The sequence below is a fragment of the Necator americanus genome, chromosome X (genome assembly GCF_031761385.1).
Source record: "Necator americanus strain Aroian chromosome X, whole genome shotgun sequence".
Lineage (NCBI taxonomy): Eukaryota > Metazoa > Nematoda > Chromadorea > Rhabditida > Ancylostomatidae > Necator > Necator americanus.
The window spans coordinates 6,416,321-6,442,681 of NC_087376.1; the positions used below are offsets into that span (position 1 = coordinate 6,416,321).

The following is a 26,361-nucleotide window of genomic DNA, read 5'->3' on the forward strand; positions in this document are numbered from 1 at the left end:
TAAAACTTCTAGAAACTTCTAGAACTGTAATCGGGAATTGCTATAATATCTGTTTTCTATTCGGGCAGCAGTGCTACCACAGTATTTTTTTAATTGAGATATATTATGAAAAAGTAGAACTTCGCGGAACTTAGTTTTAGGAGATTCTAAATCCTTCGATAACCTCCCCTGGGGATCAAAAAAATCAGAAAAAAAAAGTTGCATTAGAGAAATGCAACTGTGTTCGTTATTTGTCGCTAGAAGAAGTAGCGCATTACCCTTTTATTCTCTCCTTTTTTCTCTAAAGAATTCTATGATCATTTTTTACAAACTTTTTCTTCCATTCACGCTTGCTGAAACTTTTCGCAATGTTACCAGCGAGGACATTTTTTTCTCACGGCATTCAGTTCATCTGTAATAGCTTGGAATGAACAGTTTTCACTTTTTCTCTTAATTTGAAGCGCTTCCCGGTCTTTTGCTCGATCGATCCTATAATTCTCACTCCAGAAAACTGGCTCAAAACTAGTTTTTTTTTAATATGGCTAAAACTATCGAAACGTCACTTTTGTGGAAGGGACCTGAAATGGAAACTAATTAGAAATTGTTTTCGAGCATGTTAGAATAGGAGTAATGTATGATCCTGCTCGGATGTGTACTAATTAAAAACACCACATATTAAGGGAAATAAACAATTTCGCTCAATATTTCTTCGACACGCTTCAACGCATTTTTTGCAGAACCTAAATATGCTGCCAAAATTGATATTCCACAGCGAATAATAACATATAGTAATTACTAGCACCTGCTATTTCTACAATAAGCTGCAAACTATTGAAATGTTGCAACACAGCAAGATTTTCCCTTAGAAAAAAGAGAAAATTGCTTTTTTCTGCTTAACACTACATACATTACCCAGATAAAGCACTAATGAAAGGAAGTTCTGACAGTTGCTTTTACAAAAAAAAAATATGAGTCATTTTGTAGTCTAATAAAACAGCAATTATTCTTGATTATTACGAGAGATGTACTACGAGGTCGCAATAAGTGTAGAAATAGTTGCATGTTTTTGAAAAAAAAAAACACATTCCTTCAAAGTGAACAAGTCTTTCGTCGAATCGGAAAAGAGAACGAATTTAAGTGTTTTTTAGAACGAAACCATGTTCAAACTATTTAAATGCTGACACTTTCCACGTTCACAATTCCGGTTCTTACTAATTCCCGTTTAAACTTCTCCATCTTCTCCATCATACTCTAAAACTTCTACATTATGACATTAGACAAAACCTTTCCATAAATGAGAATTTGGAAGAAATTTTTAACTTCCGAAACAATTATAGACGTTTTCAAAGAGTAGATGGTTTCATCAACTGACACATGATTTTCTCGTTCTACTTTTGAAATCTAATTGATCTTGGATAGAATTACGCCTAATTAAAGAGATAAAGATCGTGGATGAGAAGAACGCAAAAAACGTCGGGAGATTAGTTGCATCACAGCATTCTGTTGTATGCAATATTGGTATAATTGCTAGATAATTGTCAATAACAGAGGATAATTCTGGATTATATCCAAAACTTAAACATTAGAAACATGTACCAGAATAAAGCTGTTCTAAGCATTAATACTTCCTTTCTATGACAATTTTTCGTCAGTTCCAAGTTCTTTTCCTGAAACCTTGAATAATGTAGAGGTTATGAATGTATTTTGTGTTACTCAACCTATCAGTCGAATCATCCTTCGGTAGATCATTCACTTAAGATTTCGTAGTCTTAGCAACATAAAAAGAAAGAAAGAAAGGGAGACAGACAAAAGGACATTTTTTCTTCGATTTTTTTCAAGTGAATAGAGGAAGCTTTTGAGAGAAGCACACACAAGTATCTGGTATTCTTTCGCCCGCTTCCTACATTCATCCGTACAACTAACAACAAATAATGATAGAACCTACTGAATCGCTACCAAACTAGTATTGACTATTTGTACTGTTACTAGGCGAGTGACTGTACCGAGTGTATGCATTGTGTTGATTGAAGCGTAGATGCAGTGTGTCTGTACAAACAAACGGCAAATCGCATTACTAGCTGGTAATTTTGAATGTGATAATCAAAATGTATAGTATAATATGGAAATTTGATAGCCGTATACAACGATGGTCAACGACGGACATCGCATTAGTGAGGCTAATCATAATCCAACAGATTTACGGAAATGCGAAATAATCAGATTCCAACACAGCGGACGCACGCAGCTTTTCGAGCTATGGATTCAGATAAATAATTTCAAATATACTTTCAGAAACGATTGAATGCGTTTCGGAAGTTAGAGAAACTCGATTACTACCAGTATTTAGGTGAAAAAATCTTCTATAGAACTATGGAAAAAAGCGAACGCGTTTGCAAAAGGACAAAGCTATCACGAAATTAGGCGTTTTCCCTATATGATGAAGTTTTTTTTCCGATGTGTTATGCACATAAAGAGCTAGGTTTTGCTTATGATTTGGCGCAAAATTTGCATGAAATTAGCATAACTCAAGAGGTGTACACGCATTTTTGTTTCGCTACCTCTAGCAAGGAAAAATTTGCTACAAAATCCTTCAAATGACTGATTCCATTAAGAGAGTGAGGAAAAAATCCAGTTAGGGAAATATAAAATCGGATTGCAGAAGTGATATGAAGCGCTTATTATTCAAAACAGTAAAGATCAAGACCTATCGATTGCTCATAATGTAGCTGTTGGTCAAATACTGATCAATCGACTATTCGCGTATAGTTTACAAATCGATATATTTCATTACACGTTGAAAATGAAGTACAACTTCCTATTTATTGGATTAGTAGAAAAAATGCAAGAAAAATACCTTCAAGATCCAATTTAGTTGATGTTGACTGCACAACTGATAAGTTGTAGCAGAAACACGATTTATTTTGCACAGTCAGTCAATAAAATCTATGAATGATCGAATGACGGCAACAAATAACAGGAAATCGATTTCGATTGAATACATCAACAATATGTTAATGAATACTCGAACCTATGGCCAAGCCCCTCAGTAACCATGCAACCAGCGGCATGGCGGCGTCAACGAGGATAATCTGATCAAATAGAGCACAGAGTCCAAATTTTCCACAAACAAGTCCCAGAAGATGTGTATATGTTAGTTTACAAAGGCTGAGAGAGTTGTGAAGTGGTGGAACCACCTGAGCAGCAATAAGATTCTGCCTGAATAGCCAGTAAGATCCAGATTATAATCTGTAGAATGAAGATATGAAGTAGCTTCAGACACTTATTGTAGACGAAAAGAAACACTTCTACTGATACATGGGACTATGTCACCACTATACGAGACGCATTATTGCCGTGTCGAGGTTGCGTAGAGCGAGGGATATTTATGACTAATGGAGTGAGTGAGAGTTATGCAAGGAAGCCCCCCGAGGGAAGAGGATGTCTGAAAAATTGTCGCTTTATTGCGAGGCAAACACCTTTCTTCTATGGCGCTCTGCTGTTGTCATTAACGAGAAAAAGAAAGAATCGCGTTACTTCTATTCTCCATCAGTTAAATATAGTTCTCCTAAAGTAAAATGACACGTATTGAAAACGTTGCAGGAATTTCCAGAAAAATGATAAGCACAATGATACGAAAACCCTGCAAACAAGAAAAAAATGCTTCTGTTGTGCAGACCATCTGGCGCAGGTGACTATAAAGGCTATCGAAATTCTGAAAAAAAAGAAGTAACTGTCAATCAAAGCGGCATACCGCCGGCAGCAGCAACACTGTGGATAACCCGCTGGACCGACCGACGGCTGGGCAAATTAACGACGACAAGGGGCGGGAAGGCAATGCCAGTGTGCAACCTCCTTTTGCTAGTTGTTTGTCCCTCAAAAACGAATGAATACGAGGAACAGAACGGCTAACTCCAGGGTCATGAATATGACGACCATCTAGTTTAACCTAGAGTCCAGTATTGTCACGCCTAGAACTGGATTCCAACATAAAAGAGAATGATTTCCGGAAAAGTACACACTAACAATCATACGACATTGCAAATTCTTTGAACATGCTCACTAATCCTTTATTTTTACTATGGATTATAAATGAACAACTATTCTAGTGCATCTACTTATTCATGAAAGCGGTGAATTCTGGAAAGAGATAAGAAACCATGGAGGTGAGAGCAATTCAAAAATTTCATTAGCACTTAAAGGGCGCAAAATTCCCTCTTAATTTTCACCAGGACATCCAGCAGACAGTTTTCATTCCAGAAACGTTCACGGAGTCAAAACCAACGTCTAAAGTCAGGAGCTAGCTGTTTGGGTTACAGAAATATTCCCAAAATATTTATCTAGTGATCTAGTGATCATATAGTGATCTACCCACAGCTTATATTCAAATATTGACTGTAGGTAGATCACTAGCAGCTTGACCTTGTGCGTTGACTACAGAATTTAAGTACTAAATAAGTACATTAGTACTGAAACCAGTAGCATTCCCATGGAAACGTTCTTTCTTGAGACCTCTTCAAACTACTCCACCGTTCTAAAAGTGTTACCACTAACTATATCGAGTTCTCACACTCACTACATATGTGACGTAAAAGTGCACAAAGAATTTGTTCACCATAGCTTTGTATAGGAACTTTTTACTAGAATTCCTCTAGACACATCTCATTTTAAAAGATTTTTTTCTACGGTAGGACAAAGCATTAGTGTTCTGACAGGTAGCGCCTGTCATGTTATTGTCTGTCACAGCTGTCATTGTCAATCATTATCACGTACGTGCTATAGCAGTATAAGAAGACTTAGAAGCTTTTCTCAGTCCTTAGTGAAAGTTAATTTTGAGTTTCATTCGATAGAGGAGGTATTTAAGACGAAACACTCGTTGCAATGTTTACACATGAGTGATTTGGAATCAATTTAATTACGTTCGGTGCGTGCGACTGCCGTTAAAATGCTAAAAGAAGCTGATAATGCTGGAAATAACCTATTTGGTACAAGGATTCCAAGGGACACTGTACGGTATCGATCGCAACACATATTGTATCCAGAACAAACAGTACATACATCTATTCTGTTAACGTTAATTAACCCTTAGATGCAAAATACGGCGTATTTTGCCTTGCACACAAATAAACCAGTTTTTTGAGAGCGAATTAATACGCACAAATTAAAATTTACTGTTTTCCCTTTGAAATAGTACCAGCAATGTTAAGGTATAGTAGTTTTTTTTTTCAACCATCTCAGCTTCTAACTCAACGCTTTTCCTTTAACGTTGTCCTTCCGTGAAGCATGAGGACATCGGATAAAATGTTGAAGCAGTGAAACGGATCCTTAAAATTAACGGAAGCGAATCACATGTTTAAAACGGACGTTTACTTTGACAGGAAAAAAAAAGGAATTAAGCTGTCTGCTTAGTGCAACTAAACAAGTATTCGTGTAGTTCATTTAGCAGAAAAAAAAGGTGGTGATATGGATGTCACATAAAGTACTGTTCTAGAGTCTCAGTGAATTTAACAAAAAGAACTTTCAATGACAGATGTACATTTAATACGTTTAGATAACGTGTACTTTGTGGGAAAAAAATCAAAGGTAGCAGTCACCAAGGTACCAGAAAATTCGTTTCATATATTTTCTCACATAGACATGACAGAACGTCAAATAAGGAAAAATTAAGTGAATATTTTCGCACGTACACAGGACTTCAACAGGTGAGAGAAAAACGCTTAGTTCTCATTTAAGAATGTGTGTTTTGGAAAAAAAAAACTAGAAAAATTATGCTTGATTCAAAATGGATAAAAAGAACTCCCATATTTCCGGGAACAATCTCCAAAACCCAATCAATTTAATTCTTTTAAAATATTTTCCTGTAGGAATTTGAACACAAACTTACATAGCTTAGTTTGGTAGTTTAGATTCAGTTTAAATCTGCTAGTGCTCTTCTTTTTTCACGTGACTTTGTCACAAATAAATTGATCACCTTGACTCCCGTTGGTCTTCGAACCGGTCGAGCGGGCGCCAGTAATTCTTCCATTTGTCCCGGTCGCGTGCCAGAGTAGCCCAGTGGTTCCTCCTTTCGCGTGGGACACGAAGAGCATCGTAATTTTCTTTGAAGGACTTCGTGAAGAAATCTGACCATCGGGTCGGCGGTCTTCCTGTATTGCGCTTAATATCGCGGGGAATCCAGTCGCTCACGGCTCTGGTCCAACGGTTGTCGTTAAAGCGCATCACGTGTCCGGCCCACCTTATTTTACTTTCCTTGGCAAACGCGGCGGCGTCTCTGATCTTCGATCGCTGACGTAGGAGAGAACTTCGAATCCCGTCTCTCACTTGCTTGAAACGGGATACTCCTAGCATCACTCTCTCAATTGCGCGTTCAATGACGCTCACCGCGTTTTCTTCCTGCTTGCGAAGTGCCCAGGTTTCTGAGGCATAGGTCAAAGCAGGAAGTACGGTGGTGTTGAAGAGGTGAGCACGGAGCCGGGTGTTCTTGGTCTTCTTCACTACGTCCTCGATGCTCTTGTACGCTCCCCAAGCCGCTCTTCTCCTCCTGCCCAGCTCGGGGGCCAGGTCGTTCATCATGTTCAATTCCCGACCCAGATAGACGTAGCTGGTGCATTCGGATATGTTCGTTCCGTTGAGCGTGAATGGGGCATCCGAGATCCATCCGTTCCGCATGAACATCGTCTTTTGAAGATTCAGCTCAAGACCGATGCATCCACATGTTTCGGCGAATTCGGTCAGCATTCGTTCCGCTTGGCTGATGCTAGGTGTTATCAGTACGATGTCATCAGCAAAGCGCAAATGGTGTAGCTGCCGACCATCGATCTTCACTCCCATGTCGTCCCATTCCAACTTTCGCATTGCGTTCTCGAGGGTGGCTGTGAATATTTTGGGTGAGATTGTATCACCCTGTCGAACCCCCCTCTTCACGTCAATGATGATATTCTTGTAGAATGGCGAGATTCCGGTCGTGAAGTTACTGTACAACTCTCGAAGCACCTTTATGTACTGAGTGGGAACGCCTTGGTTGTCCAAGGCTTCCACGACCGCTTCCGTCTCAACTGAGTCAAAGGCCTTCTTCAAGTCGATGAAAGTGAGACAGAGCGGCATCTTGTACTCTCGTGATACCTCGATGAGTCTCGAAACAGTGTGAATATGGTCGATCGTGCTGAATCCTTTTCGAAACCCTGCTTGCTCGCATGGTTGTCCTTCATCCAAGACCTTTTCAATCCTATTAAGGATCACTCTTGTGAAGAGCTTGTAGATGACGGACAGTAAGCAGATTGGGCGATAGTTGCCGATGTCATGTGGATCTCCCTTTTTATACAGCAACACGGTCTTGCTGGTCTTCCACTGTTTAGGGACCTTGCATTCCGACAGGTAACGTGTGAAGATCCTCGCCAGGGTGTTGATGAGTACTGGCGGAAGGTTCTTCAGGTGTTCTGGTTTTATTCTGTCGGGACCGGCTGCTGTACGATTTCTCACCGACATGATAGCATGTCGTATTTCGGACGGGAGAACCGCTGGAATGACATGTCCATCTTCCCTCAGATGGTGAGGAGGCAAGTGGGCACGGCTGTCGAAGAGATCAGAGTAGAAGTCGTAGATGATTTTCTCCATTCCCCTTCTCGATGCAATGGTTGTTCCCTTCGGGTTCCGGAGAGCTGTCATCCTTGTCTTGCGACTGGCGAAGTCTCGGCGGGCATAGCGGATGCTTTTTCCCGCCTCTGCTGCTTCAGCCAGCACTTCTGCTCTTCTCTCTTTAAGGTCTTTCTTTATCGCCTCTCTGCAAAGCCTTGCGAGCTCGGACGTAAGCTCTTGGTTCCCTGCGGCTCGTGCTGCTCCACGCTGGCGTATCAGCTCAAGAGTTTCAAGAGACAGGCGTCTCTTGGTTGTTTTAATACTCTCAGCCTTCTTCGCGCAGTCATGAAGGTGTTTGACAAGCCGGTCGTATTCCTCGTCGATGTTGTCCATTGCGGAATCTTCCCAAAAGCCGGCTAACGTAGCGAAGAGATCCCAGTTGATGGTAGTTTTGGGATTTCTCTTGCTGAACTTGGCGGCTTTCTCTGCTCTCCGCGTGAAAGAAAATCTTCCTCGGAGGAGGCGATGGTCCGATCCCGTATAGAACTTTGGTACAACAGCGACATCCGTCAGGCAGAACCTTTTATTGACGATGATGTGGTCTATCTCATTACGGTACCCTCCACCGGGTGACTCCCACGTCCAGCGTAGAGAGGAGGGCTTCTGGAATTGCGAGTTCCCATGGATGGTCTTAGTCGTCATGATGAACTCGGAAAGCCTCTCCCCCTGGTCATTCCATTGTAGGCCGTGGGTCCCGATGTGAAGTTCCTCCGGCGTTCTTCTTGGGCCAACTTTGGCGTTGAAGTCGCCAATTATGACCTTGTAAAAGGCATGATCTTCTCGGTAGAACTTCTCCAGGTCCATATAGAAAGCTTCGACTTCTTCTTCTTCGTAGCTTGATGTTGGAGCGTAAGCGACGAAGATAGTCAAAGCCGGTGTGGGACCACATCTTCTCATCCGCAGACGTCCGATTCGGGTCGTGAGTTGTTCGAAAGAGTCGATGTTCTGTGCCATACTCGTGTTGACGAGGACGCCAACTCCACCAACACCTCTACTGTCGCATGTTCCTAAGAACAGTTCTTCTCCAGTTTCAAATACAGCGTTGAGAGAGTGACGTCGTCTCGTCTCGGTCAGTCCGATGACGTCGTACTTGATCTTCTTGGCTTGCACCATCAGATCTTCGATGGCCGCTTCCGATGCAAGCGTGCGTGCGTTATAAGTACAGATCGTCATCCTAGTCCTTTTCCGTTTCGGTAGCCTACATGACTCCTGCAACCCCGTCCTACCTGGCGCTACCGTACCAGGCTTTCTACCGGAGTCAGGAGACTCTTTTCTATTACTGTTTTTTGCATGAAATTTAAAACCCACGGGCAGGTTGCAAGCCTCTAGTCCCATGGGTTTTTGGGAGAACTTCCGTTCTCCCAGAGTGGACATGTGGAGCTTATTTGTTGGAGGCGACTCCAAACCGCCTCCCTTGCACCTCCCAGTCAATTGATTGCAGGCTTTTGGCCGGACCGACGTGCGGGATACAATGATTTTACGAGTCAGTCCTGGCACAGCAGAAGCAGGGAGTCCATCCCCTGAATCCACCTGCGTCTCTGGGCAAGCACAAGGTCGCTTTTGGTCCGCGGTTAGCCCCCTATCCGCCACCTGGGGACGCGCCACGTAGCCTCGCGACTAACCGGCTGTGATCCCTCTAGTGAGGGAGATCCGTGGACAAATAAATTAAATAATAAATTTCGTATCTGCCAAAAAGAGCAGCGACAAAATGTTTTCATTCTCCTCTCTTCTGCCTAGATAAGAAATTTTTTTTTTCATTCTGGAACTATATATACTAAACCTATACATTTCTTCTGCTTCAAATGAAATTAGAAAAAAACAAGGTTTCTAGCAAAAACTTCTTTTTTTGTTCCTATGGTAACCGGATCAACTCCAAAATTTTTTTTCCTCGCATTGCGACATTAAATATCGCATCGGTCCCGAACAGAAGCGTCTAACATGTGCAGAACTTAATTGAAACAAGTTGCGGCCATATGCGCGGTGGTCACAATATGCTAACCAAGGAAACAGATGATCCTGTATAAACTGATGTCCATAACTGACCAAGCCGAATTATGACTAAAAAATTGATTTTACTATTATTTTCAATACTTTATTCATTTATTTATTTTGTTTTTATTTTAAAAAGTGACTGGTCTATTACTAAGGGTAATGTGGGCCGTTCAATTTCCAAGATTTTCATTAAATTCAATTAGGGAGTATGAACGCATTTGAGTATGAGGATTGGCATGCAAATTGTTGAATGAAAGGAATTTCAAAAGAGACGATATGGTTCAACATTGAGTCACAAGGCTTGAGAATAAGAAAACTACAGCTTATCGCTCATCACACCCACCGGAGGTCTGTGTTTGACAGCATTTGACTGCTACTGGAATAAAGCAATCAAAACAAGCCGATTACGTACAGCTCAGCAATTTTGAGCGCTTCATTATGGTGATATGGGGAAGAGGGGACGGGTGGGTGAGCGCCATGTTTGCCGGGAACATCAAGAAGTGTTGTACTTTTGGTGGCTAAGCCAACTTTTTTTTCGGAATGCAATGCACTTTATACACAACGTGTGAGTGAATGAGTGCATAGACGTCTAACACATGTTGTCCAGATTTTTTGTATTGATAAAAGAGTAGAGTGAAAACAAAATTACACAACAATTACCGCATAAATACTGGACATGATTTTATTAGATCAATCAATTCTTGTTTGAGAACGGTTATCTTGTTGCGAGAGGAATGTAGCGATCATCATAAGAAGTTAATTCAAACACTAGACCACCTTGCACTTCCTTCTTTATCGGACCTACAAAAGAACGGTGTGAATGAAGCACAATAATCCGTGTGAAAAGAATCCGTTAGCACACTGAATAGAGTCTAGGTTATTATGATAATTATTATTTCGGTCAAATCATTGCAGAAGGGTGATATTTTTCAATCCCAACAAAAGATTTCAAAACTTTCTCAACTTTTTCGCTATCTTTCAAAAGCACGGTCAAGGAAAATGCATATTTTGGAATAGAAAACAAGGTTTGCTTAGGCAAAGGAAGATTTTACTACGGAACCCGAATTATTTTCCTACACTCGTATCAGATTGTTCTTTTCTTGAGGTACAAGCAATCTTTTTATATTCCTGGAATTAATTATGACACCCATTAAGCAACTGGCCGACGATCTTTTTCTAATATACGGCAGTCAATCGTGAAAAACAAACAGACACGATCCATTCGATCTCCTCAATAGTTATACAATTAGGTAGGTAGGGAGTCAAAGATTTTCATCAGATGAATAGAAGCTAAACGATAGGAGTTCTCTTTTAGTAAATACCTCCAAAAAAAGCAGTCTACGAACTTGGAGTTAGATCTGATATTATAGAGATGTTTTTTGAACTTCGAACGAACCAAATAGTTGGCAAGAGAAAAAACTCAAAGTTTTTCTAGGAAATGGCGAAAAAAAAAGGAAATTTAGGACTAACTTCTAACAAAAGTGATTGTCTAACTGTAAAGAAGTGTAATTCAACTTATAGTGAAATAACTATATAAACTAAAAATAACTAAGTATATGAATAGTGAAATGTATTTTCGTTCTTTCCTGACTATATCTGTCATATGAGAGAGCATTCAGCGTTTATTTCCCTAATTTCCGTTTCGAAATCTTTGAACCTGTAGATAAACGTTACATGACTGATGTTATGAGAAGTTCCTTTGTAACAACATTGCAGCTCAGCACATTCTTATCCCGAAATATCACGAGAAATATAAACGCACAAGATATGATGGGAGAAGTGAAAAGCAATAAGAAAAACTGAACATGAAATCTGAATCCTCTGAGAAAATAACCTTTGTAAGTATTGGCAAACCGATGACGTGAATTGTATAACTAGAAATATTCAACATAGCAGAGAAGTTTTCGCTATGTACTCTTCCTGCTTTCCTATTTATTGGTTCATCCTATAATACGGTATTCTATAATTATTACATTACAAAATTTGCCATTCGAGAATAAGAAAGAGAAGTTTTTTAAATCCAAATTTGAAGTATACCCTAATTTATTTTCAGCAATTTTCTTACAATTCATAAGGTTGAAAAATATTTTGCAATATTTTTAAAGCAATCCAAGAAGAGGGGTTTATTCTCATGATTCACCTGTTTTTGAAAACATTTCTTAGAAACGACATCATATTAAAGAAGTTTGATCTACGACTTATTTTGTTTAGATTGTAAACGATTAATGGGATTTTCCTGCCAGTAAGTGCATTTAGTATCCAGAAAGTGCAGCTGCAAAGGATTTCATTGTGTATCAGTTAACTGTTTGATATTCCTATTTCATTTCTTTTACATACGTCGATTTCAAATGCTTATCAAACAACTTACGAGAAAAAAAAAACTAGGGAAACGTGGGACTTAAGTAATGGAGAGGAAAAAAGCAAAGGCGAAATCTAACTACGAAGTTTGACAAGTACACAAACAACGATCTACTACACACAAACAGTAGTGAAGGAAGAGAAGCTGCTTGTGTGGGAACGTTTAAGCAAACATTGAGTGTCGAAGCTGTTTCGGCGATATTTGGCAATGGGTTCGAAGTGCACGGATCACTTATACTGATGGTATAAGTGATCCACGCATTTCTCGCTCTAGCTTTTCCGAACTAATTTCAGGAAATTCCTCCGAATTCCCCTATGATGTTTTGAATGCGAAGAAAGCATTCAAACCAATTTCTCTCCCTTGCTGGTGCACGTCTTTGATATTAGGTGCACTTAGCCGGGGAGGAATTCAATTGGATTCCAATTTAATCGAACTCCTATTATCAAATTCTTTCTCTAAATATGTTCGACATTAGAGCTCAAATTTCTAATCGATTAACATATCCATTTTTTCGGAGCTTTCTGATGTCCCGAGGATACGTCTTCCACTTGGTTGTAGTGTAATTTCATTAAAATTGCTGCTAATTATGAAACTATGTCTTTTCAACTATTTATAATACAAATGTTTTCAAATTTGAGTGGGATATATATTAAAGTGTTGGGTGTAGGTTTCAGTTGTTGAAGCGGAACTTATTTCCTTGTGGACGAAAAACTGAGTAAATTAATTGTAAAGCTTTTCTTTGAAAAAAAGCACTTTCTTACTTGGAAAGTATAAAATTCCTAATTGTTTGCAAATAAATTTTTTTTCTTTATTAGATATCAGAATGTTGTGAATTAGAATTAAGCAGTTCTTCATAGAAAATCATTGGTTCCTAGCTCAATGATTAAACTACAACATCTTCAATTTATTCTATAGTCAATACATTTAATTGTTTAAAGAAGGATTTCTTGCATCTTAGTGAAACACTTTTTCTTCTTCCTAGCGTTTGTCCCGCGTTGTTGCAGGGTCCGCTTTTCTGCTTCTTGTCTTTCATTTGGTTCTATCCATTGCATCAGCCGTACACAAACGTGCATCTATCATATCCAGCTTCACACGGTCTAGCCAGCGAATCTTTGGCCTCCCACGCGGCCTCACTCCTGAAACGTCGAGCTTCAGAGCGGTTTTGGCAACAGAATCTTCCTCTCGCTGCAAGACGTGACCGAACCATCTCAGTCGGGCCTCCTTCATCTTCTCAGTTATCGGGACGACGCCGAAGATGGAACGTACAGTGTCGTTGGATACTTTCTCTTTTAGCGTTACACCTATCGTCCACCTCAACATCCGCATCTCCATAGCGTGCAGCACTCGCATCCGTAAAGGGCAACAGGACGCACAACCGTCCTGAAGATCTTCGACTTCAGTCGAACAGGGACTTTCTTGTCGCACAGTACCCCTGTTGCCATTTTCCATTTCATCCATGCAGCATTAACACGTGCTCGACCTTTTTGATCAATGTCGCCTGTGGAAGTCACTTTGAATCCAAGGTACTTGAAATAGTTCACCTTGTTTAATTCGGTTGAATTGAACCATCCTCTGTCCATGTACCCAGTTTTTGATGTGTTGAGGCGCAATCCATATTGCTGCAGCTGATCCTTCCAAGACTGTACTTGTTTCTGAAGATCATCTCGAGACTCCGACGCGAGCATGACATCGTCGGCAAAGAGTAGAGTCCACGGATGCTGCTTCTGGATTTCCTTCGTTATCGTGTCCATGCACAGTATGAACAGCAGAGGTGAGAGGGATGAACCCTGATGAATCCCTACTTGTACAGGGAATGGCCTGCTTGTTCCAGCAGCATATCGTACAACGCTGGTAGGCTTCGCATAAAGTAGCTTCGTCCACCGCACATATTCTTCTGGTACTCTATGCGACCTCATAGACATCCATAACAGCTCATGTGGGACACGGTCGAAAGCTTTCTCGAGGTCGAGAAAAGCAAGATGCACACTGCGGTTCTTCTCTCGATGTTTCTCCAGAAGGATTTGGACAGCATGGATAGCATCTACAGTGCTGCAGTCGTTCACAAAGCCGCACTGGTTGAGTGAAACGCTAACAATTTTCCTCAGACGAGTTTCCAGGACACGCTCAAAAACCTTCATCGTATGGCACAGCAGTCGTATAGGCCTGTACGAGGTGCAGTCAGCGATGTCTCCTTTTCCTTTCCAGACAGGCACGGTTACGGAATTTTGCCGAACGTCTGGAGTCCGTCCTTCTGCAACGATCTTCTTAAATAGAGTTGCGAGCCACATGGACCCTCGATCTCCTAGCAGCTTCCAGACATCAGCAGGTATGTCATCAGGACCGGTTGCCTTGTTCGACTTCATTTTTGTGAGGGCAGCACTGACTTCGACGGCAGTAATTGGTAGAACAGGACCCTCGACGCTGGGAACAGTTGGGATGGGAGGACGACAGAACTCTTCGTTACACAAGTGATTGTAGTACTCTCGCCACCTCTCCAGGATCTGACTAGAGCGGCGCAGAACGGCTCCATCAGCTCCCTTAACGATCTTCGTGTGCTCCATATCCAACGTTGAGCGATGACGCGCTCTGACTAAACGATACACTGAACGCTCGCCTTCTCCGGTATCTAGCATGTCGTACACAGCTTTGTAGCGGTCTGAATTCGCCTTGGAGACTGCCTTCTTAGCCTCTCTCGTCGCCGCTAGGTAAGCACCCCGATCTTGAGGTTGACGTGTCCTCCACCAGAGCTTATACTTGGGCTTTGATGTGGGTATTTTTCGCTTTATTTCATAGCAGAATCCGTGACTGTCTAATTTTCTGAAAAATTATGAATATTGTAGGGTTTATAGTAGAATAAAGTATGTAAATATGCTATGACAAAAAGAAAACAACATCGTTCACATTAACCAAAGAATCATCTTAAGCAGAAGAACTAGAACTGGAGGAGCCGAGCTTGAAGTATTTTTACGACATTCACATCCACTGACTGATATCAATCCTTTGAGAAACGCATTAGCGAATGGAATTTTTCACAAGGGTAAAAACACTTATTGATTTTTCCTCCGCTTATCCTGCGTTGATTTGATGTTCACGACCGCAGAAGAACAGAAAAAATGACCTACCGAATTTGATCTGCAATGATCAAATTTTTCTCTCTAGTTTCAAAAAATTCTAATGATCAGATAATTCCTCTCCAATTAACGTGATCATCAATTCAAAATAAATTATAGAATAAATTCAAAATAAACTATAGAAATTGACTTTAAAAAAAGAAATTTAAAGAAACTATAGAGGAATAAGGTTACTATGCTATATCGTTACAGAAAATATAGATTTTAAAAATATAAAATAAAAAATAATAATAGATGAAATATGACACAACATCTACTATATTCAACTGTAAGGTATGAAATAGACCTTATATTAGAGGATATGAGCTCTAGGTCAATCTAAAATATTCAAATTTGAAAAAAATAACTGTTCTATGTCATAGCAGTCAATTAAAACAATAGGAACAAAACGCCCAAACAAAGAAATTTTGATGATTTTTCACCCTTTATCTATTTGATTCAATGCTGAAGATATTGTATTTCTGGTTCACCGAAAAGCTTTTTAAAATAATTCTTAGGTCGTACAATTTCACAGATTGACTCTGATACAACTTAATTTACAACGGAATTTTCTAGTATTCTTTTTCATTTGCATATTTTTCTTGCAATCCTTACATCCTTTGCGTCCCTTATGGAAGGATGGAGAACGCATTTGTAATCTTATACTAGAAATTTGAAGAGTTTATGAAAATTCGTAAACTTTGCTTTTTCGCGAGATTTTTCGGCCTCTGTCCAGTGTTCTCTGTTCAGTTTTTTCCCGAAACGTTTAGTTCTAAGTGTAACAGTGTAGTGTAACGGATAAGTGTAACAATGAGAATAACTTTTAAAGACTTTGTTTAGTTTAAGGTTTTCACTTGAAATGTCCTTAAAACTTGACACACATCAAACGACGCCATCGTTCATCGAAGGCGGAGAGCGCAATTTAGTGGCTTGGATTTGACTCATTTTCGATTCAATTTGGGCGAATTCTATCGTGCGTAACCTATTCTCCAACGGCATACCGACCATATCCGGTTAGTGATGCCGTGCCGTCGACGATCATCTCCATATTGCTGTTCCAAGCCTATGCTCATTCAAATGTTTTTTGGCTGAGCTCTCGTCGTCGACATCGCATCCATTGGCTTCCTTTGCCTCCCTCACTCACTCATCCTGACTTGTAGTGTCGTAGAGTGATTCAATTGCATCGAAAACTTTGAGTTGAACATTTATTGTCAACCCGATATGCCCTTAAATTTCAGGGGTTTTTTTCAAGCATATTTCTTCTAAGGATATTTTGTAGCATTCCAATACTCTATTACTATCCTTAATGCATTAATTTGCAATTTCCATCAACAAAAAGAGTTCCTGTGATTCTTTTTTGTTTCTCAGCAGTTCTAATATTTTTCCTAGAATCTGAGGAAGTGCATTTTTACAGACATCAAGCAATAAAACATCTATCCGTGAATTCATCTCATTCCTCCGCTGAAAATTGAGTTTTCTCTCGGAAAGACTGTGTTATTCAGCAGTTTTCACATGACGTCACAAGTGAACGTACTTATGGATGCTCCTACGGTTCGAACTCGACTGCTTACACCTCCACAATCGCAACAGAATGACTTCTTTTTCATCTATGTTTCAACGATTGTTACAGTTAGTTCTTTCTCTTATTTTTCTCCTACTTTTGTCACAATTCAATCACTGTAGAGCTTTCTTTAGTTTTGAATATATATTTGCTTGGAACATCCTATGCAAAGTTATTTCTAGAATTCCATGGAATTGTTATTGCTACCTATTTTCAAGAAATATACAGTGTATACTGCTATTCACAGCAAAAACTATGCTCTTCCAAAATACAGAAAAAAATGCAAAAAAGAGCCTAGAATCGACAAAAGCAAAGTATGAATGTAAGAGGAATCTTTGTAGAACGGAAGCCAATTGACTATCTCAGGATTAGCATCATTACTTTTGTCCTGAACTCGGAAGTTAATCAAGTTTTGTTTTCTACTTGCTTATTCTCAGCGACTACTTAATATATTTTTCTGGAACTGTCCATCTGATTATTATTTTCATATTTTCATTCTGACCTAGTTTTTTTTTCTTTTCGTTCCTTATTCATATCTTTGGAGTAAAGAAAAATTTTACAAATGTGATAGACTTCTTTTTATTTGGAATTTTTGAACTTTATTGAGAATTAGGAACTTGGTTCATCAAAAATTTTGATACCAGTTTTTTTCTGGATTTCTTAAAGCTGTCTACAAATATTCATAGTGAAACTTTTTTTCATAGAAAACTTACCATCACTCACCTCGAAGTCTTCAACATTGAAAAAAACACAAATTTTTGAGAAATCCTGCAACACACTAATATTTGAATCAATCGATATTTCTAGGAAAAAACCACATTACTAATTAAAGGCAAAGTGTCATCCAAAGTTTTTACAAAAATTGGATTAAATGTGCAATTCCAAAAGTGATAACAGCTAAAGAGTCTTTGAAAAATCCCGCACTAATCGATAACACGAGAAAATTCTAGAAGGATTTGCGTTCTCCACTGTTGCTCTTGTGGCGGTCTGAACTGTATGTCGTCATCGTGTCAATTCAAGCTAATTGACCTACACGTGAATGAATAACCGTAACAGTGATATCAATTAATGTTGAAAACATTATTCTGAGATTTCTAAAAAGACTCCTAAACTAGTCTACATGAAATTTTAACAGTTACAGTGTATTCACTTTTATTCAACTTTTTCACTATTCATGTTTGTGATCTACAACTGAGAAGTCATGAAACTTCGACTAATCCGAAGCTGAAGGTCTTAGTATAGTAGACTTCTTAATTCACTATATTAAGGCCTTCAGCTAGTAATCATAAAGTTTTTAAACTCTTAAACTAAGCGAGTAAACGTTGAAAATTCGAAAAAAAAAAGTTGAGACGCTTTGCAAGATTTTATTTTTATTCTTATACCCATCGTCTTCTATCGGACCCATCTCTAAATCAAAACAACGAGACCAAACCCGCCTGACCACTCGCTAGATCAGAATTTTGGAAATAAACTGCGCAGAAATTCGCTCTATTTTGTTCAGAAGTCTCAGTATTCATAAGAAAAAAAAACTCCGAGTTATCCTCAACAAAAGAGTTAGCGCAAAGTTTCCATAAGCTCTAAGCTACAAAAATATTTCTCAACTTGCTCGAGAAAAAAATGAAAAGGTTCCAAAGTTACAGAAGAAACGGAGCTCAGCAAGTTCCTATCGCTTTTTCCCATATCATCTCATCTATTACAGAAATTTTCGAAAAGACCTAAGTTCACAAACATTGTCGCTTTGAATTTTAAGCAAATTTCTTGGAATCAAAAGGAAATTAAGTTAGAAAATTGTTCTCGTTTAATAGTTTTCAGATAAATATCATTTAAAAAAACCATGGTATTCTAGCATGCACACCCAGTCGAGCATTTCTCATGGTTTTGAAAGTTTTCTTTTCACAAGATTTTTTCTCTAATATTCCCTTTCCTTTCTTCTCTTTTCTTTCTTCTATCTTATCAGCTAGCTTTATGGAGTCTCGAATATCTATTCAACTAACGAATTTACTAGACCAAGCGCAACTTAAATCTTTTAATCGTGATAACAAATTGGAATTTCTTTTGATTGCAGTAATAGGAGAGGTCGCTATATTTATTATATTATTGTATGTTATTTTTTATTTGTATAATCACATTTTTTGTCAAAAATCTTACAACAACATGAAGTTTTTTTAAAATCCTTCGAAAGAAAACTCGCTACGGCGAGCTGCTAAGACTGGGATTTTATGCAAGCTTTCCGGCACAACATATGTAGATATTTCCAGGAAAAAAGCTATTTAAAAGGTAGTTCTGCACGATTTTTCACGCTTCTTCCACCTTCGTGTGATCGTCCCGCTGGTTGCGGCGGGACTCATTATATTGAGGAAATTGGCTGGAATTTGCTTTGAACGAACAACATGTCGTTTGCTGAATATGCATGAATACGAGAATCGAAATGTTCGTAGCTCAACGAAAATTCGCGAAACAATCATAACAATTCTAAACAGCCGACATAGATGTTTCTTTTGTTCAAGAAAAGTTAGAATAATACAGTATACAAGTCCTAAATCGTACTATTTCATTTCAGGTCACAGTCCTCCTGTCATCAGCATTCCTCGTCTGGCGATGGGGACTTCAAGGATTTGGTACACATCTCTCAGTTGCGTTAGCTATCGCTCTTCTCATATTCAACGCTTACATCGGTGCTCGTGCGTGGGCGGACCTCTACCAAGAGAACAAAGCCTTTTTGAAACATCAAATAGTAAGCATCGCGGCTATTTGGTGATGAACGACAATAGGGTCCCAGATCTACTGTGCAGAAAACGTGGCGATGCCTCAGGCAATTCCGCCACAATCAAAATGCACTATCTTATACTATTATAGAATCTATTAATTTCTATTAATATATAGTAATAGAATTCTTCCTATGGGAATAGGAATTTTCTGTTTTTACTTTTAAGGCTGTTTTAATGTAAATGTTTGGTGTAGCACGTAAATAGCGATCTTTTGCTTGAGTTTCTTTCTCCTTGATGTAGAAAAAACGTTTTGAATTGTAACGCCAGAGAGGGAAAAGAAGGGAGACAACGTAACGTTTGACCGCCTGATACGGAAATTCTGGAATAAGTGAAGTTCTTCGAGTGAAACTATGCACCCGCATTTCTTTAAAATAGAACGTAAAAAGATCTTGGTGCTTTTTTTCAACGACACGATATTCGTTGGTTTCATTGAAATATCAGGTCTTTTTGTAGAAGTTACGAAATATTACACAACATGAGCCAAAAAGCGTTGTACCCGATATGATCTCAAAATTTTAATCACTCAGCACTCTTCGAAAGATTGGATTAAAACTTTACGACAAGAATATAATGCTCCCATACGATGCTTCCTTATACCTTCATAGACAGAATTTTTAACGTTTACGCATAGTTTTTTTTTTCCATTTCTTAACTATTCTTTTACAATATATGAGGAAGGGAATATCAGTGTTGAAATATGCGCTAAGAAACTGAAAATAAAACCCAAGGTTTATCACTCCCTTTTTTCTTGAAAAGATTTTTATTTTTAGTGGACATTTTTACTATGTTTCTACTCAGTCCTAATGATTTCCCAAGTATCCTTAACCTTGTTTTGCAACTCTTTCTGAGAGAATCCTCTCCTTGATACACCGTATACTCCTGGTCTTTTTTGATTAAAGTTTATATTTTTACTTTTTATTTTTAAGTTTTTTAAACTATTAATTATTTTTTTATTTTTTTAGAGTTTTTTTTATTTTATTTAAGTACATATATTCGATTATGTTGATTACATTGATATATTATATTGACTACATATGTACTATTTGAATACTACTGGATGTGATTTGATCCTGAACGGAGCGTTACTTCGATAATTGCAGCGAACCGCACCACATTTGTTGCCTACGGAAAAGTTCTGTCGAAGTACAGCAAGCCCCGTCTGGATTGAGAGGAATAGCTATTACACAGATCCGAGAACAGACAATTTCCTTACGTAACTAATCGATCACGATCAATCGATACGTATTTGTGCTGCCATTTTTCATCATCTTGGTCAGCAATACTGAATTCTGTGAATATTATTTAACATTTTAATGTTCACAAAACATTACTGGTTAAACGACCTTGCACATATGTCTACGTCTACTTATATTGACTTTTTGGTTTCGAATTGCTCTGGAATCTATTGTTCGAGTATGTCCTGGTGTCGTTTTATATTTCTTCCAATGATTTGGTTAAAATATAGATATAAATATATGTAATAATTACATTAATTTTGTTGCATACATATAACGGGAATTCTTGATCTTTATACAAGCAACTTTCATAATAAAAATTCTTTGAGAATTTCTCTATACATTTTCTAGACACAACATACTGTACAATATAAAATGTTTGAGCAACCGTTTGACATCGCTAACCGTTCGTAATTCACTATATCTGAGCACAATTACTTACATTGATACCTGTCATGAGTAAAATCGAGGTATTTTACGCTGAGCTTCCAAATGACTCATACTAAATAAATTTTTCTAAATATCTACAAATATCCCTGACCATATCTCGTCTGACCACACTGTACGGCATGTTGCAAACACCATGAAAAGCTGTCTTGTAATGTTTCCAATCACACTGAACACCCTGTTCTTGGAGCTTCCGGGCGTACTGAATCCCTTCATCTCTGAAAAGAATAAATCTAGAGTAAGGAACGGGAAAAAAGCCAGGAACATAAACACGTTTTCAATCCAGAAGAAATTCGATTGTTTGCGGGGCTGATTGTGTTGCAACAAACTAAGATCTAAATCTATAGACGTTTACAGACAGCTCCTTACAAAAAATTGTCTACTAGCATAGATCTGTCGCATTCATTGACTTGTTGCAATAGATAGGTTATTTCTGGATATAACCTGGTTTGTGAGATATTACGGATATAAGCGGCCAAGCATAACTCACAAATATGTAAGTTGCGCCATAGATTCCATTCATCATAAGTTATAAAAATTAATTGAAACAATTCAGCTTCTTGAGTAATATTAAGTCACTCATATACACACTATACCTCAACACATCGAATTCCGCAGTGAGCACAAATGCTGGCGGGAGATCTTTACTGATACCAAACAACGGGGAGACATCTGGAGAGGTTCCTTTCGTTGCGAATGTTCGAAACAACGCTTCATCATCCTACAAATACACCATAAAGAAAAAACAACACGAAAACAAACAATGGTGATCTTTGATTGATTGATCTAGAGTGGCGTCTCTAAGATATCCTATAAATGGTCAACCTCTTCAACAGTGAATAAGTCTTCTATAGATAAAATACTTGAAAATCTAGGACAAAACAGGTGTTCAACTGTAAGATAAGGTGTCTTTTTTCTATGTAAAAAAGACATGTATCAAACAAGTGTTTAGGAATTTATTTGACATTGCGCTGTTCTTCGAATACGCCATTAAAGGATATTCACCTTCTCAGGTTCCTCAGATAAATCCATTTTTCTACGTGAAACTGGAGTAGAATCTCCAAGAAGTTGTTGCATTTCTGGAGTAGAACATAGTTTCCTGAAAGAGGACACTTGCTATAGAATTTTATCACTTCCCCTCGAATGAAATATAGGAGCACTTACTTAGAAATGTGTTGGTTGGACGTTACTTTCTCGACATTTCTTTTGTGAGCAGGAAGTCCCAAGTAAAGAAGAATCCATCGTGCCATGGCGCGAGGATTCAACAACGAAGTCCCGTTATATCTAAATCGATCACCGTATTTGACACAGATTGCACAAAAACAATTAATTTGAAAAACACCAGAGCACATTGTTTTCGTTTTATGATGTAGCCAGTTAATTAATTGTATTTGTTATATTTATTGATTTAAAACAAAATCGTTACTAATTCTACTTATTATGTTTGCAACTAACCGTGAATTGTGCAATTTGAATATCATTTCTAGTACTTTGGAAAGCAAATAAATAGTGAAAGCACAAAGATCGTAAAAGAACTAACTTCTCATAGTATGCCATATAGGATGGTAATTGGAATGAAAAAACGTGGATAACAGGATAGATGAGAACTTGGCACTGAAAAAAGAGAAAATTTTGAATTCGAGTTTGGTTGATGGTTATATACGTATTATGAGGTCGTATAATGGGATAAAACTGGTCCATACACCAAATTTTGAAAAAAAAAGTACCAAATTTTCGATGTTTTGTAACAAATAAAATACTAATCTAGATATATACAGTCCTCATCCTGCAAAACAAGGATCCAGAAAGTGTAATGTGAACTTTAGATTTTTGACGAAACCACTAACCTTTACAAAATTCTCATTTCTTCTTGCTAATCGTTGTGTGACTGCTGCGGCAAGGTTTCCACCTGCGCTGTCCCCCGCTATACAAATTTTATCTCGATCAATATTGAATCGAGTATAACTAAAATGTTGAAATTGTAGGACCACTTTTACACTTTCTCAGCTTTAATTACAGTATGATTCAAGTAATCCACATTTAACATATATAGATACACAATCACCTGTCATGATACAAGTCGTTCACAACAGCTTCACAATCATCAAGTGGATAAGGGAATGGATATTCAGGAGCCAATCGATAGTCGATCGAAAATACTGTCACTCCTAGCCGACGCACAAATTTACACATTAAATCGTCGTAGTAACCTGGATTTTGAAAAAAAGTCAGTAATTTTCCATCTAGATTTCGGCAAATATGACCCTCACAATCCACACCTGCTCTCATCGTCGCCCAGCCACCTCCATGAATAAAAACAAGAGCTGCGCTACTCTTTTTCTCCTTAGGAGTATAAACTCGTACTTTAGTCCCTCCAATACATTCATTGGTTATCTAGAATTACGCAAAATAATCTTATGAAGCATCGTAACCAATGTCTACAGAGGACCAGAGCAATAGATGAAAAAAGTCCACCTCTCCAAGTAAAAGGCACTAAACGGGGGAGCTTTTTAGTTTTAATTTGGTAACTTCTATTCTACTCAAAGGTGTACTCGTTCCATTACAGTTTTATGCAAAAATGCGGTATTGTATTATATTATATATATTATATATTGCATATTATATATATTGCCACTAATAGTCTTTTAGTCACAAAAAATAGCCTTCAAATTGAAATAACGATGCTATCAAGAAAAAAGTTTCCAGGAACACTCCTGCATTTTACAGCAACTTCTTGCAACCACTTCATTTAATCTTTATTTAATACAAATATTTTACCTTCACAAATGATGGAGTCGGCCAAGGAATAATATATCCGATAGCTATCAAAAGCCGTATGTACTGATTTCGCACTCGAGGTCCGAAAACAAACTCTATAAAATCACCCTAAAAAAAGAAGTTACAACAATCACTGAGAACTGTTCAGATCGGTTTGGTGGAAGAAAAAATCGTTACCGGATATTCATAACCAATACGTAGTAAAAACTCAAACAATTGCAATTTCTTTCGATCTGATATGTCCGCAGGTAGAGGAATGTATAGCAGGAATAATGCAGTAAGGAAGAATAGAATGACAGTTGCCCAGTACAGCAACAACCACATTCTTCAGGGTGTGTCTATAAAAGGGATCTGTAAACGAATCGACGATACCGCGATATTAGATCACAACACTCTCTGGAATGGTATGGAGCAAAGACAAGTCCCTCAAAAAAAAAAGACAATGGTAATTTGCAACAACGCCTGTGTTCATCAGATGAACAAGTAACGAACAATGTACAATTACGATACGTCACATCTTGGGGTAAATAACCGGGTGGTTTTTCAACAATCAGCCGGAATGATAAGTAATTTGAGATAAGACTGCACGGCGAAAATGAACAGTAAACAATAGGGCATTACCCGTTCAAGAGTGAAAAAATCTGACGATGAAACAGTTTAAAACGATGAAGTGGACAGCAACATCTGTAGAACTACAGGGATAACTGTTTGCCAAAAGATTTTGTAAGTGATTTATTTACCATTTCCATAAAGTCGGGTTAACTGCTGTCCCCAAAGTATGATTATTGACAACCATATCTAGAGAAAAACCACGTTTTTCACAAGCCATTACTGAGCTCTTTATGGGAATCCCGAAACAAGCGATCCACGAAGGCCTCAGAATTACTTTCATAAACGATTAGGTACATTTCTCAACAGGACCAATAAAAAATAAAATTTAATTTAAATTAGGCTAAACCTGGTCCTGTAAAGCATCTGATCATCCCGTTTAAACAATAATGCTATGATGTTTTAGTAACATAATATTAATAATAAATATTTATGATATAAATGGTATAATAATATAACATAAGTAAGTATATATATATATATATATATATATATATATATCATAATTTGCTTAACTGCTATCAAACATTTCAGTACCAATTTTTTTCAAAAATTCAGACCTTCGATTTCAGGAACACTTGTTTTCGAAACTTTTAGTGACTTAGCGTTGTGATTTTTTGGATTTTTTTCTGTTTTAAGGTAGGAAAAAACAGAATAAAAAATAACGACTGAAATGTCCAAGTCTTCCTGAATTATCTCTAGAGATGTTTTAGAGGGTGATAAAAAAAATAGTGGAGGAGTGACTGAGAAGGGAGTTTGCGCTGTTGAAAAAGAAGAAGAATCACTTATTCAAATATTTCCGTTGAAAAAATTTGCAAATATGTAAATCTGAAAATTAATTGTGTAGAAAACTCTACACAAGAACGAATGTCGATGTTTTGAGATAAAAGCGCTAAAGCCTATCTAAAATGTCAATTAAGGACAACTTTAACAGAATGCAAACTTTCCGTGTTATTTTTTAGGCTGTCAGAATGGTATGAGTTAATTTTACTCAGCTTCCTCAAGAAGCCAACATGTACGGGAAACTTGGACGATGTTATTACTAAGTAATCTGGAAGAATGTTTGAAAAAGAATCATAAATCCAAGAGAGGCGGGAAAATGCCCCAAACAAATGCATCGAATGAGACGCACTCGAGCATTGGATCGATGAACCCTTATATACCCCTAGTGATCGTAGATCAAAAAAGATGAGTGAGAAGAACCGCAATGAAAACGAAAACTTTAAGTAAATTCACTGCTAAAATGTAGATATTTCTGATGTAAAATATTTCAAGTGGCTTACTGTTTAGCCGCAAAGGATGAAAAGACGAAAGTTTGTCCTAATATTTGCAAAAGGGCATCAAGACAAAAAATGGGTTGCGACCTAAATAACTGTCGATGACCTGCCGTTTAACGCCGATCGATTCTCTGGTTCGAGGCATTTATTGGTTCTACTCTATCCTAATTTTCTAGTCCTTATCTTTTTCCTTCTTTTATACTCTTCCAAGTTTATGCACCGCTCTAAACTAATATACATTACAATAAAGTATTTTGTTTGTGAATATGTCTTCTCCTTTAATTTTATTAGATAAAAAATAAATATGAAAGTGATTGTTGGTTTACAGTTATTGAAGTTTGGTTTCTTTCGACAATTCTACTTAGCACTTCTTTCTTTCTTTCACACTTGTTTACAGATTTTTTTAGTATTGAAGAAAAAGACGTTAATCGGTCTTGAGTATAATTGAGTGGAAATTGTCACGATCGAAGTTCTGTTTCTATCAAATCCAAGTTTTTGGTTGCTGATAGGTGAAAAACATCATTTGATGACATTGGTACGGATGGTGGCCGAAATATTTCCATAAACAGACGAACACAAAAACAGACTGCAACGCCCATCAATAATGAATGAAA

General features: G+C 37.9%; 2 protein-coding genes across 6 annotated transcripts in view; one reads left to right on the forward strand and one right to left on the reverse strand.

The window, feature by feature from the left end:
* Positions 1-24,185, reverse strand: part of RB195_021639 (uncharacterized protein) — a gene marked incomplete at both ends in the record, with an annotated part of 42,534 nt that extends 18,349 nt beyond the window's left edge. For 2 of the 5 annotated variants that reach the window (XM_064208486.1, XM_064208485.1), the window contains one exon: positions 5,948-8,985. In XM_064208486.1, the coding sequence (XP_064064365.1) occupies positions 5,948-8,985 (3,038 nt within the window). Of the gene's footprint in view, positions 1-5,947; positions 9,132-12,991; positions 13,343-13,392; positions 14,780-16,073; positions 16,121-16,216; positions 16,299-21,138; positions 21,302-21,679; positions 21,805-22,088; positions 22,183-22,247; positions 22,368-22,623; positions 22,698-22,930; positions 23,049-23,148; positions 23,294-23,362; positions 23,478-23,861; positions 23,970-24,038 lie in introns of those variants that run through there. The other 3 variants (XM_064208487.1, XM_013451933.2, XM_064208484.1) reach the window with 3 other exon arrangements.
* Positions 16,585-19,391, forward strand: RB195_021640 (uncharacterized protein; the record flags this gene model as incomplete). Its single annotated transcript, XM_064208488.1, has 2 exons — positions 16,585-16,701; positions 19,194-19,391. 2 exons carry the CDS (start codon positions 16,585-16,587, stop codon positions 19,389-19,391), a joined length of 315 nt encoding a protein of 104 aa, XP_064064369.1.
* Positions 24,186-26,361: the final 2,176 nt, after the last annotated feature.